The following is a 14,346-nucleotide window of genomic DNA, read 5'->3' on the forward strand; positions in this document are numbered from 1 at the left end:
CAAATGCTTCAAGTGAAGCCATCTCGATTTCTTTGCCGCTTCTTTTGATTTTGGACTCCTTCGACAGCGCAAGCTCTTGCAAGGTTACGGATGAGACTGCTTTCGAAAGAGGGTCGCCGCCGCTCGCTCCAGCATTCATTCTCGCGCGTCTATTCCGGCACCAACGCGAGCCAAGGTGGTCGTCCACCCAGGCACCTCACTCAGCTTCCCACGCAACGCTCATGGCCATGCTGCCAGCACGCCCTGTCGTCAAGCTTGCAGCTCAGTTACTTAGCTAGCCAGGCGTAGTTACGATATGCCACCCCGGCGCTCACACAAGAAATCTCGCGCTGGGTGTCGCAGATGTAAAAACCGGAAGATCAAGGTGAGACCAGCCTCCATCCCTGAGCGGCGTGCAGTTTTCTACTCTACGCACTCAGAGTTGCCCTCCACCCGTCCCCCACGTATGCATTGATGCTTTTCTTGCTAAATCCTTCTTACAGTGTGATGAGGTGCACCCAAGATGTGGCAACTGTTCCAAGCACGGCGTCATGTGTGACTTCGAAAGCCCGGTTGTTCTTGACGAGCTTGCTACTGCGGCCACACCTTCGGCAACCACTCCTCCTCCAGCCTCTGCGCAAGCCGCCAGTCTGAGCGTCCCGCAGCCATCGCCGTCCGTATCGTCGCCTTCTCAGACGCAGGCGACGTCCATGGCCTCTCAGCCTCAACCTAATGGCGCCTCTCCCGAGCCAGACACGTCGAGGCCTGTGGACAGGCTACTGGAGTTGCGGCTCCTTCATCAGTACACCACCAGCACATGCAAAACGCTGCTTACGAACTCGCCCGCCACGCATGATATTTGGCAAAAGGCTGTGCCTGATATGGCCTTTCGAGGCAAGACGTACTTGGCCGACGCCATGCTCTCTGTGGCAGCTCTGCATCTGCGATCACAGGAGCCCACCGACAAAGCCCTGGTCCAGGCATCCCATGCGTATGCTGCGTCGGCACTGGCGGCATATGTTGAAACGCTGAACAACGGCATCACGGCCGACAATGCAGAGGCTCTCTTCTTGACTGCTTCGCTCATTGCTTTCCAGGCTACCGCACAGCGAATTTTCATCAAGGATGACACGGAAACGACTAGCAACGATGGAGCCAGTCGATACACTACGCCCATGGCTTGGTTCCATGCATTCCAGGGCGTCAAGACTGTTGTTGCAACATCTTGGCAGTGGATACGCAATAGCAACATCGTTCAAGCTGTCATTGACTCGCAGCCAAGCTTTCAACTAGATTTAAACCCGCTCGGTCCCAATTCCTTTTTTGGCCATCTTCTCGAGGGTCTTGACGACGAGCTCGCGAATGAAAGCAAAGACAAGGTCAACGCCACCAGTCAGGGCTACTTCCACGCCGTCAGTGTTCTGAATTGGGCACACAAGAATCCCTTCCCCCCTGCTGCGCTGGCCTTTCCCGCCAGTGTATCCCGAAGATTCGTCGAGGTCGTCGACGAGAAACGCCCCCGGTCTCTCGCCATCCTAGCTTGCTTCTTTGCGCTTCTCAAGCGCATGGATAGTGTGTGGTGGCTCGAGGACGTTACGCGCCGCGAGGTCATGGGCCTCGTGAGCCTGTTTGAATCGGGTTCTCCATGGTGGAGGCATCTGGAGTGGCCAGTGCGCATAGCTCTTTGGAATGGAGGGACCATAACATCTGACGTTTGGGGCGTGGATTATGAAAAGGAAGCCGAGTCGAACACGGGAAACGGCGATACCATGGTTAGCCATATTGAATTATTCTCCCGGTTGACGAGCAATCCGCAAGCAACTTCGTCCATGTCGGCACAGGCCGAACTGGAACTCATGGCCGTGCCTCTTGATTAGGACTTGCAGATGACACGGTTTTGTAGGACTATCGCCGTCACTAGGCAAGCAAGATGGACAATGTGGGGTCTTTTTAGTACCAACAGCCCGGCGTTTGGGTTTTTTACGGGATACGAATTCGTATGACTTCTGGCGTGACGTCTTTTATACATGGAGGGTGGTGCAAGGAACTTGTATAGTTGGCGAGTTCATAGCCGCACGGTGAAATCAATCTAATCATATTACAGTCCCAGCTACACTGGCGAGACACAGACTGTACAGAAAGAAAAAATAGCTTTTTGACAACCAAACTTATCAATGCATACAAAGCTACAAGCTCCAGACTCTGCCATGGCAGCCAGATACGTATTTAGACGCCGAAACTCCAGACCCCCAAATGCAAGAAAGTTTTTTTTTTCCAAGCCCGCATCAAGCCCGCATCTACTGCTTTATCCTCTTGGCATCGTCATCAGCAATAACATCTTCCACCAACTCTTCCTCATCGTTTCTCGATCTCTTCAAGCCCTTCATCTTCCTCAACTGCAGCTGGCTCAAGTCTTGTTTGCCCAAATGCACTCTACCAATCTTGTCACCCATTGGATTCATCGTGACATTCTTCTTGGTTCGCTCCTCCAGGCCGCGCGCCTTCTTCATGGCCTCCTTGAGCATAGACTCATCCGCCTCCTTGACACGACCGACCCTAAAGTCCATCCTCGGTCCAATCTCCTCCACCTCCACGCGGGGCAGCTTCTGTCCGCTGCGCTTCGTCTGAATCATGTAGGCGCGCAAATGGATGGCGGGCTTGGCGTCCCCGTCACCCGTGGCATCCTCCGCCGTGACGGAGACAATGTACTGCAGGCCCTCTACGTCAATCTTGTCCGAGGGGTCGCCTCTGAAGAAATCGAGGAGCAGGCTCTTTGCCAGAGTGTACTCGTTGCTGACGGGGCTCTCGAAGGCGGTGCCCGCAAAGAGGAGCATGGGTCGCAGGCCAATGGCAAACTTTTTATTCTTGAACTGCGCCATGGTCCGGAAGGTCTCCGGGTCGAGGTGCAGCTCCAGCATGTCGAGGACCTTGTAGCCGAACGTGCGGACAAACGTCAGCGCGTGAGGCCGCTTCTTCTGGCTGCTCCCGAAGACGAGGAGGGAGGCGTCGTTCTTCTCGGAGAAGAATTCGAGCGAGGAGGCGTCTTCAAAGGGGTGGATGGGGTTCTTCTTGGTGAATTTCTTGGCGAGAGGGAGGCGGAGCGAGTGGAGGTCGGTGAGGGCGTCTTGCGCGATTTGCGAGCAGGACGTGCCGCGGAGGAAGAGGCATTGCTTGGGGTTTTCGACGGCTTTGGCCTCGCGCTTTTCGAGGGCTCGCTTTGAGCGGGCGTTGCGAGGTTTTCTGGAGACGGTCAGTTATTTGCATGTGGCTTCGGCTGCTTGTCTAGTCAGGTGAGCGGCATTGACATACACTTGACGAAGCATTTTGACTGTGTGGTCTTTGTTCGTGTTGCAGAACGTGGGTATCAGATGTTCCTTGGTGACGACGGCTGTAATGGGAAAAAAAGCCTAGAGGAAAAAAAAAGAGGCTCTCTATGCTTATCGATAAGCGCCCCCCGGGGGACCAACCGCGTTGTTAACGTCAACCGTCCGTGGCAACACCCACCCCGCAGTCACGTGTCTGCCTCTGTTGGGCTTTACAGGAGTGGCGGCCGGCGGAGAAACTTCAGTGCGCCGTGGGACGCTTCTGTAGCCTTCTGAAGGCCGGAGCCGGACTGCCTCGGTACTTTTCCCCACAGGCCGAGCTGCAGGTGACGTCCTGACAAACCATGTCGACCGAGCCCAAATCTGTACTCGTACTCCTCTCAGTCTGAACATTCGTCTCCCTTTTCTTTCTTCACCTTGGGCACGCTTCCGAGTTGTTTCCCCCATCTTGCTGCTGAGGCTGACCTGCTCATCCCCAACGAGAAACGCTGCCGCTTCATCCGCCACCTTCGACCACACACCCCGCCTATACCAGCACATTCCCAACATCATGTCGTTTATGGGAGGGGCCGAATGCTCCACGGCGGCGAACCCTTTGAGCCAGTTTCAAAAACACGTCCAAGATGACAAGACTCTGCAGCGAGACCGACTCGTTGGGAGGGGACCCGGTGGTCAGATGGGTGGCTTTCGAAGCCAGGCTGCCAATGCTCCCCAGGACGAGGTACGGATTCCTCCCGCCCCTCCGTGTTTGGTGTCGATTTCCAAGTGACTAATGGTGAACCCCTTACGTCCTTATAGATGATGAATGGCTTCCTCAACGGCGCCCCGAACCTCCAGCAAGAATTTCCCATGCAAGCAGGACCTGCTTTGAACCCAGCACAACATGCCCCGATGCGCGCCGGCTCAGCGTCGCCGTCATGGGCTCAGGACTTCAACGGTCAGCCGGGCATGGAGTCGGCTTTTAAGCCTCCGCCTGGAGCTCACTTCTCCTCGGACGAGTTTGCGAGATTCCAACAGCTGAATGGTCAAGCATCATCAGCTAGGTCCAGTCCAATGCAGAATGCCAACTTGTCCAGCCAGATGCCCCAACGGCCAATGATGGGAGTTGGCATGATGAATATGGGAATGGGCTATGGCCAGTTCCAACCCATGTATCAGAACCAACCTCTCCAGCAGCACCAACAGCAACAGCAACCCGAGGGCAAAGGTAAGGGCAAGTTGATAGAGTTGGACGATAGCAAATGGGAGGAGCAGTTTGCTCAACTCGAGCTCCAGGACCAAGAGGCTGAAAAGCTCAAGGAGAAGGAGAAGGAGCACGACGAAGCCAACGCGGCTGAGCGGGAACTTGATGAGATTGACAAGGCAATGCAATCTGAAACTAATGAGTTTGGTGACTTCGAATCCCTCTGGAAAGGAATCCAAGCTGAGACGGCTGCTGCTAGATCCATGGTCAACGACGATACCTTTTTCGACCAGTTCGATACCGAATGGAGCAACGACAACATCCCCGCCGACTTCTCCATGGGAGACTGGGGCCGGTTCGGTGATCCTGTCGTCGAGAGCTACCTGTTCGAACAAGAAAATTTCTTCCGCGACGAAAAGAACGCGTTCGACGAAGGTGTACGGGTTATGAGGGAGGGCGGGAACCTATCTCTTGCGGCCTTGGCATTCGAAGCCGCAGTACAGCAAAACCCTAATCACACCGAGGCATGGGTGTACCTGGGGAAGGCCCAGGCTCAGAACGAAAAAGAGACGGCTGCAATTCGTGCCATGGAACAGGCATTAAAGTTGGACCCCAACAATTTGGAAGCGTTGATGGGTTTGGCGGTGTCCTACACCAACGAGGGGTATGACAGCACTGCCTATAGAACACTGGAGCGCTGGCTCTCGGTCAAGTACCCTAGCATCTTGGATCCCAAGAATCTACATCCAGCCTCCGAGATGGGCTTCACTGACCGCCAAATCCTTCACGAAAAGGTAACGAAGTTGTTCATTGAGGCTGCTCGTCTCAGTCCTGATGGAGAGCACATGGATCCCGATGTCCAGGTCGGCCTGGGCGTATTGTTCTATGGCGCGGAGGAATACGACAAGGCGGTAGATTGCTTCCAGTCGGCACTACATTCGTCAGAGTTGGGTACATCGAACCAGCAAGAACAGGTTCATCTGCTTTGGAACAGACTCGGTGCCACGCTGGCGAATAGTGGACGGTCAGAAGAAGCTATTGCAGCTTACGAGCACGCGCTTTCCCTATCGCCCAACTTTGTCCGGGCTCGCTACAATCTCGGCGTAAGCTGTATCAACATCAATTGCCATCAGGAGGCTGCCTCTCACTTCTTGGCTGCCCTGGAGATGCACAAGTCCATTGAGAAGTCTGGACGAAGCAAGGCGCACGAAATCCTCGGTGACAATGCCGGCAGCAACGTGGATGAGGTCATTGACAGGATGTCTGCACAGAACCGCAGCAGCACCTTGTATGACACTCTAAGAAGAGTGTTTACTCAGATGGGACGCAGAGACTTGGCGGAGAAGACGGTCGCTGGCGTTGATCCTGACATTTTCCGACCAGAGTTTGACTTTTAGATTCTGGGGACCCACGGATTAGGGTTATTTGAAATGGGAGGGTACATTTTTGGATATGGCGAACATGAAGCTCCTTCATTTACATGGCATTATCATGTGTATAAACAACAGAACTATGGCGCAACGTCCCGTGTAGGGTAGGAGTTGCAATTGATGATTAGGACAATGGGGCATAAATTGGCTGCGTGTCATTATTGTGAGGCAATGACCTTGAATTTTGTTTTCAGCCCTTGTTATATGTACCCAAACACTCATTCACTTGTCAGACCCCAGGCCCGGTCCCAGCACTCACCACACTGAATTCCGCCGATGGGGAATAATCGTAGAAACTCTCGCCAAGTTCCAACATCTTTCAAACTCTCCCAACCTACCCTACAAGACGGAGGAGTCGACAGCCTCTTCTGTCGTCGTCGGCAAACGCGCAAGCTGCCGTAGCTTCACGCGCAGAGACTGGACCTTTCCAGTTCAAACTCCCGTGCCTGTTTCACAATTTCGGACAAGGTCAGATCCTTGTCATGCAGATGACTGTCCTTGGCTTCCTTCCCCTTGCCCGAAAAGAAGAAGGAGAAAAAAAAAAAGGAAAAGGCGCCAAACAAAGCAGCAGCCAATAATGCGTAGCGGGACCCGCGCTGTCTTCACGCCACATTGGCAATAACCGCTGGGGCGGCAGGGAAATTGAGGCTGTCAATCTACAAGCAAGAGTACATGTACGTGCCCCATTCTCCATAGCGGGATGCCCATCAGAGACAAGGAAGGAAATAAGGGACTCACTGTGCCCTGGAGTCTGGGGTTGGGGAAAATGCGGGATCGGCCGTTATTTAGGTATCATTGGATCAAATGCGGTAGGAGTGTGTTTTTGATGTACCATGTTGGGATCGTTTCTTTTTCCCCAGCGCCTTGGCCGTCTTTTTCTTTTTTCTTTTTGTCTGGGGTCACGGCAAAGTAAAAAAAGAAAGAGAACCAGATGCAAAAGAAAAGAAACGTTGCTATAATTATCGAGGGGTACTCGTGACTACCTACTGCATTGTAAATCAGGGGATACGGGGGCTGGGATTAGTATTTGCTTCCCGGCTGTAGGACAAAGCGTCGACGGTATGGCAGGATAACTAATCTTGGCTTCAAATAAGCGAGCTGGCAAATATGGCACCAGGCACAAATCGAGAGAACCTAGGCATGTATTACCCCGTACTGCTCTTTATATCCGTAGCACAAGCCCGGTCTAGCGAATCTAGCGAATCCGGACACGGCCTATTTTGCCGGGTTTTGCAAACGCTGGTAGTATTGTATGTCACGCGGGCGGAAACGAAGACTTGAATAGTTTGAATGGTCTTGTATGGTTGGGACGGGAATAATAACATCGTAGTCTTGAGAAGTGAGACTCTGTCGGATGTCTGTCTGGTCTTTGTGCCGGGGTAGTTGGTGACTAGTAGACGATAATATCTGCAGCCCGTTGTTGCGGTTTTGGCTCGCCCGGTTTCCAGGGCCGCCGACAGGGCGGCGTGTGATTGCAGCATTTGACCGAGTCTGAATGTACAATAATTACATGACAGCAGCCATGAGAAACACTGAACAACAAAGATGGTTGGGAAAACTTCCGAAGCGGTGTGGGCGTGTGGGTTGCCATCTGGTTAAGTTTAGACCTTCTACCGGCCTCCTCCTTGTCGTTCATCTGTACAAAAGAAACAAGAGTTGCTCCTTTGTCTGTATGTATATGCAAGCAGGACGTAGTGCGTTTGCTTCCTGTAGTACTTTGTACTCTGCATGAATTGACAAGACCAGTCCCAGGAACCAGGGGTACTCCCGCCAGTAGTGGAAACATCATCCCCGTTTTGAACACTTCTTGGATGGCTGTCTGACACTCTGGTACTCCGTAGTACTGTCTCTTTCGCGGCGACAGAACGATAGGGCCTATGGCGATGGCCAGTTTTTAAAGTTCGTCAAGGGTGGTTCACCGCCCCTGTGAAAAAAAACTATCATGACGCAAATCGTTGCCGTCGCCCCCATATCATGAGAAAAAAAGAAACGGACTGCGCTGGCTAGTACATGTATTCCGGTTGCCACATATGGGATGCTGGCCCTTGTGTGTCTCTCTACCTTCGACCTTGAAATTTGTGGCGGCAAAACTGTTGGGATGGTACAACCGACCTACCGATGCCTGTAGCGCATATCATTCTTGCAAGACAGATTTGTGGTTTGTTCCGGTTCACTTTTGTTCCAATGACCCGAGACAACTGAGGGGCAGATACTAGCATCATTGAACGTTGCAAACTTTCCCGTGTTTCGGTACTTTGCTTTTTCCCTCTTCATGGCCAAGCAACTTCCTAGTAGTATGTGTATGTACGCAGTCACATATAGCATTACACGTCCACATGCCATGGGCCTCTGACAATTGGCCGACAAACCCGTCGTACCAGTTGCAGAACACAACCCAGCATTGATCCGAACCATTGGACGAATCCAAGTTGTACAGGTGGAACAACAGCACCGTGGGGTCGGTAACATTTCCGAAAAGGAGGAGACTCTTCTCATTCGCGAGGTATGCTGGGGTGTCGTGTGCAACGTAAACAAGTATCGCGGGAAGAGCATTGAGAATTCTCGGCTCAAACGCATAGCCTGTCTCTGAAAGTACGGGCAGACTGATTATCATGACAAATACTTCAAGGACCCTGTGCTGGAGTCCACGTCTCTCGGGACATCTGAACCACCTCGGAAGCATGTCTGTATCACAAAGTGACACAGACAACAGTTTCCTATGCCGCTAGACAGAACCCTTTGTAGGGGTCCTGGGAGTGGACATAAGGCAGGGGAGGTTGTTGCAAGGCAATGCTCCCAGTTCTAATCCTCCCGGCATCAAATAAAACTTTTGCCCAGAACCTGGTTGGAATATGTTCGTTGGCACCGGACTTTCCTGGACAGTCTACCTTTTTGCATCGAGATAGATTTCGCATGTTGAGAGGAACCTCTCATGAGTCGTGGCGGATAAATAAAGACTGTAATGTGTGCTATGGACGAGGAATCATTCGTCCAAGTACTTTGGTCGCCAGTTTTGTAACTTTGCTGCATAATGCCCACAGTAATCTCTTCGATCATCGTACCGATTAGTCAACGATCTGCCATCATCTGTTTGAGACAACGGATCAGTCTAGATCCAGATCGTTTCTCAATGGTGGGAATGTCTTCGCGCACCAATTGCAGTACTAATACCAGGCAAAGGGCAGGTGACTGGTGATTTGCCTTGGCCAGGATCGAATTTGCATATATCGCCAGATCTCTTTGATAGCCTCATGAGGCTCAGAAAGCCAGGGTTCCTATTGGGTATCATAAACATATCTAGAAACAGTTCCATGCAAGACCAGCGGTTGAGCGTTAGACCAAAGAAACAACTGACATGGGAAGGGGGGTTCCGTGATGTGCATGAGGCTTCTTATCACCACCAAGGTAAAAGAATTTGAGTAGAGACGAGGTTCGTAAGTTCAGAGCATGTTTCTGCCTTGTTAAACGCCTTCATGGTTGCATTCCAGGCAAATGTCTCAAGGAGACGCCCAGGTCTCATGTACATGTTCAACAGCGTAATCTGATACGTCCAGTTACGGCGGCTGTCTCTTTGCAGGGTGAGGTTGTGGCCCATGACAATTGAGACGAAGACCGTCTGAACCAGCAGACACGGAAACGGCCTCTCGATGTAGGCCGAGTGAATAACAACTCTGCGACTCGTACTCCCTGGGCAGAGCATGGAGTACTCCGTACAGTGTACAGAGCGTTCTCGCATGCTGCAGAGTTATCAAGTAGTTACCTACTCCGTACATACCTCCATACTGCCCCCTTGAATCACGAAAAGATGACCCTGGTTGCTCCAAGTGAATAATAATAGTGTCGTTGCATCCGGTATATGTACAGGCGTACATACACACTCTATACATGGTGCTAGGATCTCCATCCAGAGGCGGCCAACAAAACCCATCTTCCACCCAATTACTCCGTAGGGGGCCAGGGTGTTTGGTGCTGGGTTGCAATAATAAGAGCCGCCATGTGTAGACGCGAATGTTGGCTGGGGAATACAAGTCTAAATTTGGACATGGCTCCCCTTTCTGTATAACTGCCCGAGCAGCTTGCTGGGGCGCCGTGTTGCCTCTACTGTGCTTATTATTCTGACGCGACAGCAAAGTTCCTTTGTGCTGCATGCGGCTGTCCATTTTCCGAGTGAATGTAACGAGATTGCAGTTCCTGGTGACGTCTCGGCGGAATGTCGTAATCGGCCGAGCGTGTTGGCCCGTCGTCTCCCTCATTCTTAACTTTCCACGTTTCCCTATCGAATAGAGCTAGAGTGTTGTAACAACAGCATAATAGTTGTGTATTGGCCCGTGTTCGCAACTATGAGCGCGTAATGCTTTTCCCCTCTTCCTTCTGCATTGCGCCACAATGCTGGAGGATTCAGTCATGGCATAGCATAGGTTTTAATCATCGCCGAGCCTGACAAGGTTTTGATGGATTATACCATACCAAAACAACCGTGATATCGGCACTGGCCAGCCCATACCAAGCTGACCTGGCTGCTCATGGAAAACGCTTGCTGGGAGGCACTTTTCAAGTGCGACTAGAACGGTGGTTGCCGCATTCATGGATCTGGTCACTTTACCATTTTTACCAATCCCAACTGTGCAAGTTTGGATTTTGTCCTGGTAGCGTTTGAGGAACCTGCAGGATGATAAGTATACGATTATCCCATATGAGGCTAGGCGGACAACATTAACATACTCCTTGGCTCCGTACAACACACACGTGTGGACGGGTTCATGGCCAGATAGGCATTCTGTCGTCAGGCCTTCCCATAGCAGCTATCGAGTAGAAGACCACTGTCGAGGTAACCGTTTGTCCCGTCCCATACAATGTCCAGGTTGGCAGTCCCAATGCCATGTATCTTCCCCCCCTCGGTGCTATACATACTACTATGTTGGTAGCATTTTAAGAATAAACGGTCTCAAAACCCACCCCATTTTCGGTGACGGGAAATAATCTAGCAGATGAGTGAAAGGTACATACGCTGCTGTTTAGGTATGTGCAGCGAGCCCCAGACATATCCCTGGCCACGATCTGGTTTCTCCGAAGTAAAACCCTCCGAACTCAGATAAGCATAAGGATAAGAAAGGCTTAGTTTGTAAATGTGTCTGTGGTGAGGTTCGCAGTCACTCTCCCCTCTTGGACAAGTGGCTTTACACCTGCTCAGATGTAGCCTGCCGTTCCAGAAATTAACTCATAACTTTAGCCTTGTTTTAGGCAAGGGATAGCGGTGGCTAGTCATCGCTGTGCGTAGGTCACCATGGAATACTAGCAGCTACTAGCTGTGGGGATGATATGGAAGTAAAGACAGATCGTTTCCTCGAAGCTTGCCTTAGTCGTGTGCACTAGTACTGGCAAGCTATCCTGCCAAGCCACGGTGGAAGCTCTGCAAAAGTAAAACCGGGCAGAAGCTGGGGATCAATTGCCCAATCGTTGGCTGTTATTATACTCCGCCCAGAGTGGCATACTGTACATACAGAGAGTGCTTTGTTTTCGAGACCTACCAAAATGATAGTACATACTCCGTAGTAAGCCCAGATCCTGGCCATATGCATTAGGATGTTGAGCTCACGTTATTTCATCCAAGGTTTTGAGGGCGAATCATTGAGTCCATGGCGTAATACCGCTCCCCGGGTTTGGTATTCTCTGCGAAGAGCGCGAAAATACTCTCGCTCGACCACGACGGAAGAACTCTGCACGGTGACATTGAAATTGGCACCATCGGTGCTGACATGGGCCAGGAAACCGTAAACCGATTCAAATGACGGGATGAGATCGTGGACGTGGACGTGGGCGTGGGCGTCAAGACGAGCGCTAGCCCAGCCAGGTGAGACACACATATGTTCATCTGTACACGCAAGTACGGAGTAAATGTATGTAATCACAATTCGTTTGCTGCGTTGAACGATGTGCCGCATTCTGTATTCTCCGTCTGTGCGCGCGGTTTGTGTGGGTGCTGGATTACTTTTGACCCTCCCGGCTCCAACCCTCTTGCTCTTGAGATGAGCTGGCTTTTGCCATAAGCGTCAGGGTTGTACACGGTGTGCATGAAGAGATCTCCGAGTCGTAGCCTTGCGCGTTGCATCAAGTGGGACATCTAGTTACTAGTAGTAGTCTTCGTAGAGGGCGACGTTGACAGTGGAAATGGGAATTGGATGGTGATGGAGATACGGCCAGGTCTGCCGCATCAAGCGGGGCAGCAGAATCAAGTGCCGAGGGTTGCACAAGGCTTTTCATTGTCAGATGATTTCGACTCGTCCCTTTACGCCGTTTGACCGTTTGTGGTGTGGACGAACCCGTTGCAATTGTACCCAGTATGGAGTACAGATAACTATTGCAGGTTGGTGCTCCGCACAATGGTGTAGAAAGGATGCACATGCCCAGTCTCGAGGAGGCGCCGGCGGAGACGGGCTTCACGTGGCTGCGAGGCAGATCGGCCGCAAACGCGTGGTAGGAAGGAGCGTTGGGATGAAGCTAGTGGCCAACACAGACGCGGGCTTAAGGCCGACATGAATCTCCGACCTGCGGCTATCATAGCCACAGGGTTTATTACGCCATACCGTTTTGCTCGGAGTAATGTGGTGGCGTCCCTCCCAGCTTGCCCACGCTATGTGCTATGTCAGCCTGGCTAACCTGGTCTTTCGTAGTTACCCTGCGACTTCCCGAGCACGTGGGCCCCTGTCATGTCGACCATGGCCAGAGAGAAGGGGCTTGGGGGCTTCAAAGAACATCTCTCCGCGATGACGGTACGAGCTGCAAGCAGATTCAACCCCTGCTTCTTCAACGTGAAGATTTTGACAAGCGTCGGCTTTCTCTCACTCTTGCAGCGTCGACCTTTGACCAACCGTGACTGACCCGGGTGCAGGTCTGCATTGCTTGACAGGGACACCACCAAGCACGACAAGATTCTGGGCTTCCCCTCGTGTCGACGATGGCACAGACTATCGCTGATACGGTTACGGCTTCTCTTGGAAGATGAAGCTTTGTCTCCGTTGGTCATTCTGGGTTCCGATATTTGATGTATGACACAAGGACTGATATTGCCAAATCTCAGCCACGACTCAGAGCGAACAGCTGCTGGGCAGTGTCTGTTAGCCGCGATACAGTTTCGTTCCAAGAAGCATAGTGGAAGATGATTGTATGTATACATACATGTAGGTTGTTGATTCTGATACTTGAGAACTCTTCCTAGTACTATCATCATCATTCTGCCAGGTTGTAATACCTGTGTGTTTGCTACTCCGTACGTGAGCCAGGATGAGATCGATGTGGGCCACAAACCACGCAAACTCAAGCGCGTACAACACGGAGTACATACGTCTTGTGTTGGTCTGCGTCGGAATAAACAGTCTGTGATCTGACGTTAACATTAACCCACATGGAATCAAACCTGTTCCAAGTGCCGGCGAAAGACTTCTTCCCATTGTAATAACATATCCCAGGCCCGACTCATACTACTTCAACTTACATGGACAAAGTGCTCTTGACTGACTACTTGAGCAGATATTTGGAGAATATTAATTCTTCAACAATCAGTACTCGCGTTTCTCGGGGCCGAAGACCACGGAGTTGCCTTTGCTGGCTTGGGATGAAGGCCGAATTGCAGGGCGACATGGGTTGGGATGGATGGATGACTGACATTAGGCCCTGGCCTGTAAGCCCGTTCGCCCAGTTAGCTCTTAACGCAATGAATGTGCCACATCTCTACGGAGTAAGCCCCAGGGAGCAAAATGGGAAAGACAAGACAACCAGTCTCCTCCCCTAGACAGCCGTGCCGTTCGACTGCGAGCCTGAGGTCATTGGCTTCCCGAATAATGTCCTCCCCGGCTATCACCAGGTGTTTTGGCAATCGCTTCTGACCCAGATGCAAATACTATCAAACTACCACCCTCCAGGGGGGCAAGAGAAAACTTGTTGTTGATAGGGTGGCCATGATCCTCATGGAGCTCCGCCCCCATCCTCCCTCGTTTTGACGGATATGGACCATATGGTAATAGTCATCCAAAATGAATGCATGCAATAGAGAACAGCGGCGAATCACATCTCGCTCGGAAAGGCCCCGAGAAGATGGAAGTGATGAGATTGATAGCACAAGAAGCGGCTGAAGTGGCAGGCAAGTCCGTCCAGTGACAGCAGTCCAATTAGAGCGTCTTGTCCAGCATGCAAAAACGCGGATAAGTTGGGCCGTGGAGTGAAATGGGCCTGGCACCAGACCCCACAATATCCAACCATCTCTGCGATGCTGGCCGACTGCATTGACGCTAGGCCCAGAAAACCTGGTGCATGATGACCCAGCACAACAGGAACTATTATCTGCCATGCCCGTTCCCAGAACATTGAAGCATGTTTCCACTTTCCTGCGCCCGTGGATCCATTTCGGCCCCCAAGCACAATCGGAGAATCGGCT

The 14,346-nt window shown here is 51.8% G+C and overlaps 3 protein-coding genes across 3 annotated transcripts; 2 read left to right on the forward strand and 1 right to left on the reverse strand.

Moving 5' to 3' along the window:
• Positions 1-530: 530 nt before the first annotated feature.
• Positions 531-1,856, forward strand: MAA_03904 (C6 transcription factor; the record flags this gene model as incomplete). Its single annotated transcript, XM_007821902.1, has 1 exon — positions 531-1,856. The coding sequence occupies one exon, from the start codon at positions 531-533 to the stop codon at positions 1,854-1,856; it is 1,326 nt and encodes a 441-aa protein (XP_007820093.1).
• A 420-nt stretch (positions 1,857-2,276) lies between these two features.
• MAA_03903 (Brix domain protein) lies at positions 2,277-3,302 on the reverse strand (the record flags this gene model as incomplete). Its single annotated transcript, XM_007821901.1, has 2 exons — positions 2,277-3,219; positions 3,289-3,302. 2 exons carry the CDS (start codon positions 3,300-3,302, stop codon positions 2,277-2,279), a joined length of 957 nt encoding a protein of 318 aa, XP_007820092.1.
• A 550-nt stretch (positions 3,303-3,852) lies between these two features.
• Positions 3,853-5,882, forward strand: MAA_03902 (peroxisomal targeting signal receptor; the record flags this gene model as incomplete). Its single annotated transcript, XM_007821900.1, has 2 exons — positions 3,853-4,023; positions 4,101-5,882. The coding sequence occupies 2 exons, from the start codon at positions 3,853-3,855 to the stop codon at positions 5,880-5,882; spliced, it is 1,953 nt and encodes a 650-aa protein (XP_007820091.1).
• Positions 5,883-14,346: the final 8,464 nt, after the last annotated feature.

This window comes from Metarhizium robertsii, assembly GCF_000187425.2.
Source record: "Metarhizium robertsii ARSEF 23 chromosome Unknown MAA_Scf_5, whole genome shotgun sequence".
Lineage (NCBI taxonomy): Eukaryota > Fungi > Ascomycota > Sordariomycetes > Hypocreales > Clavicipitaceae > Metarhizium > Metarhizium robertsii.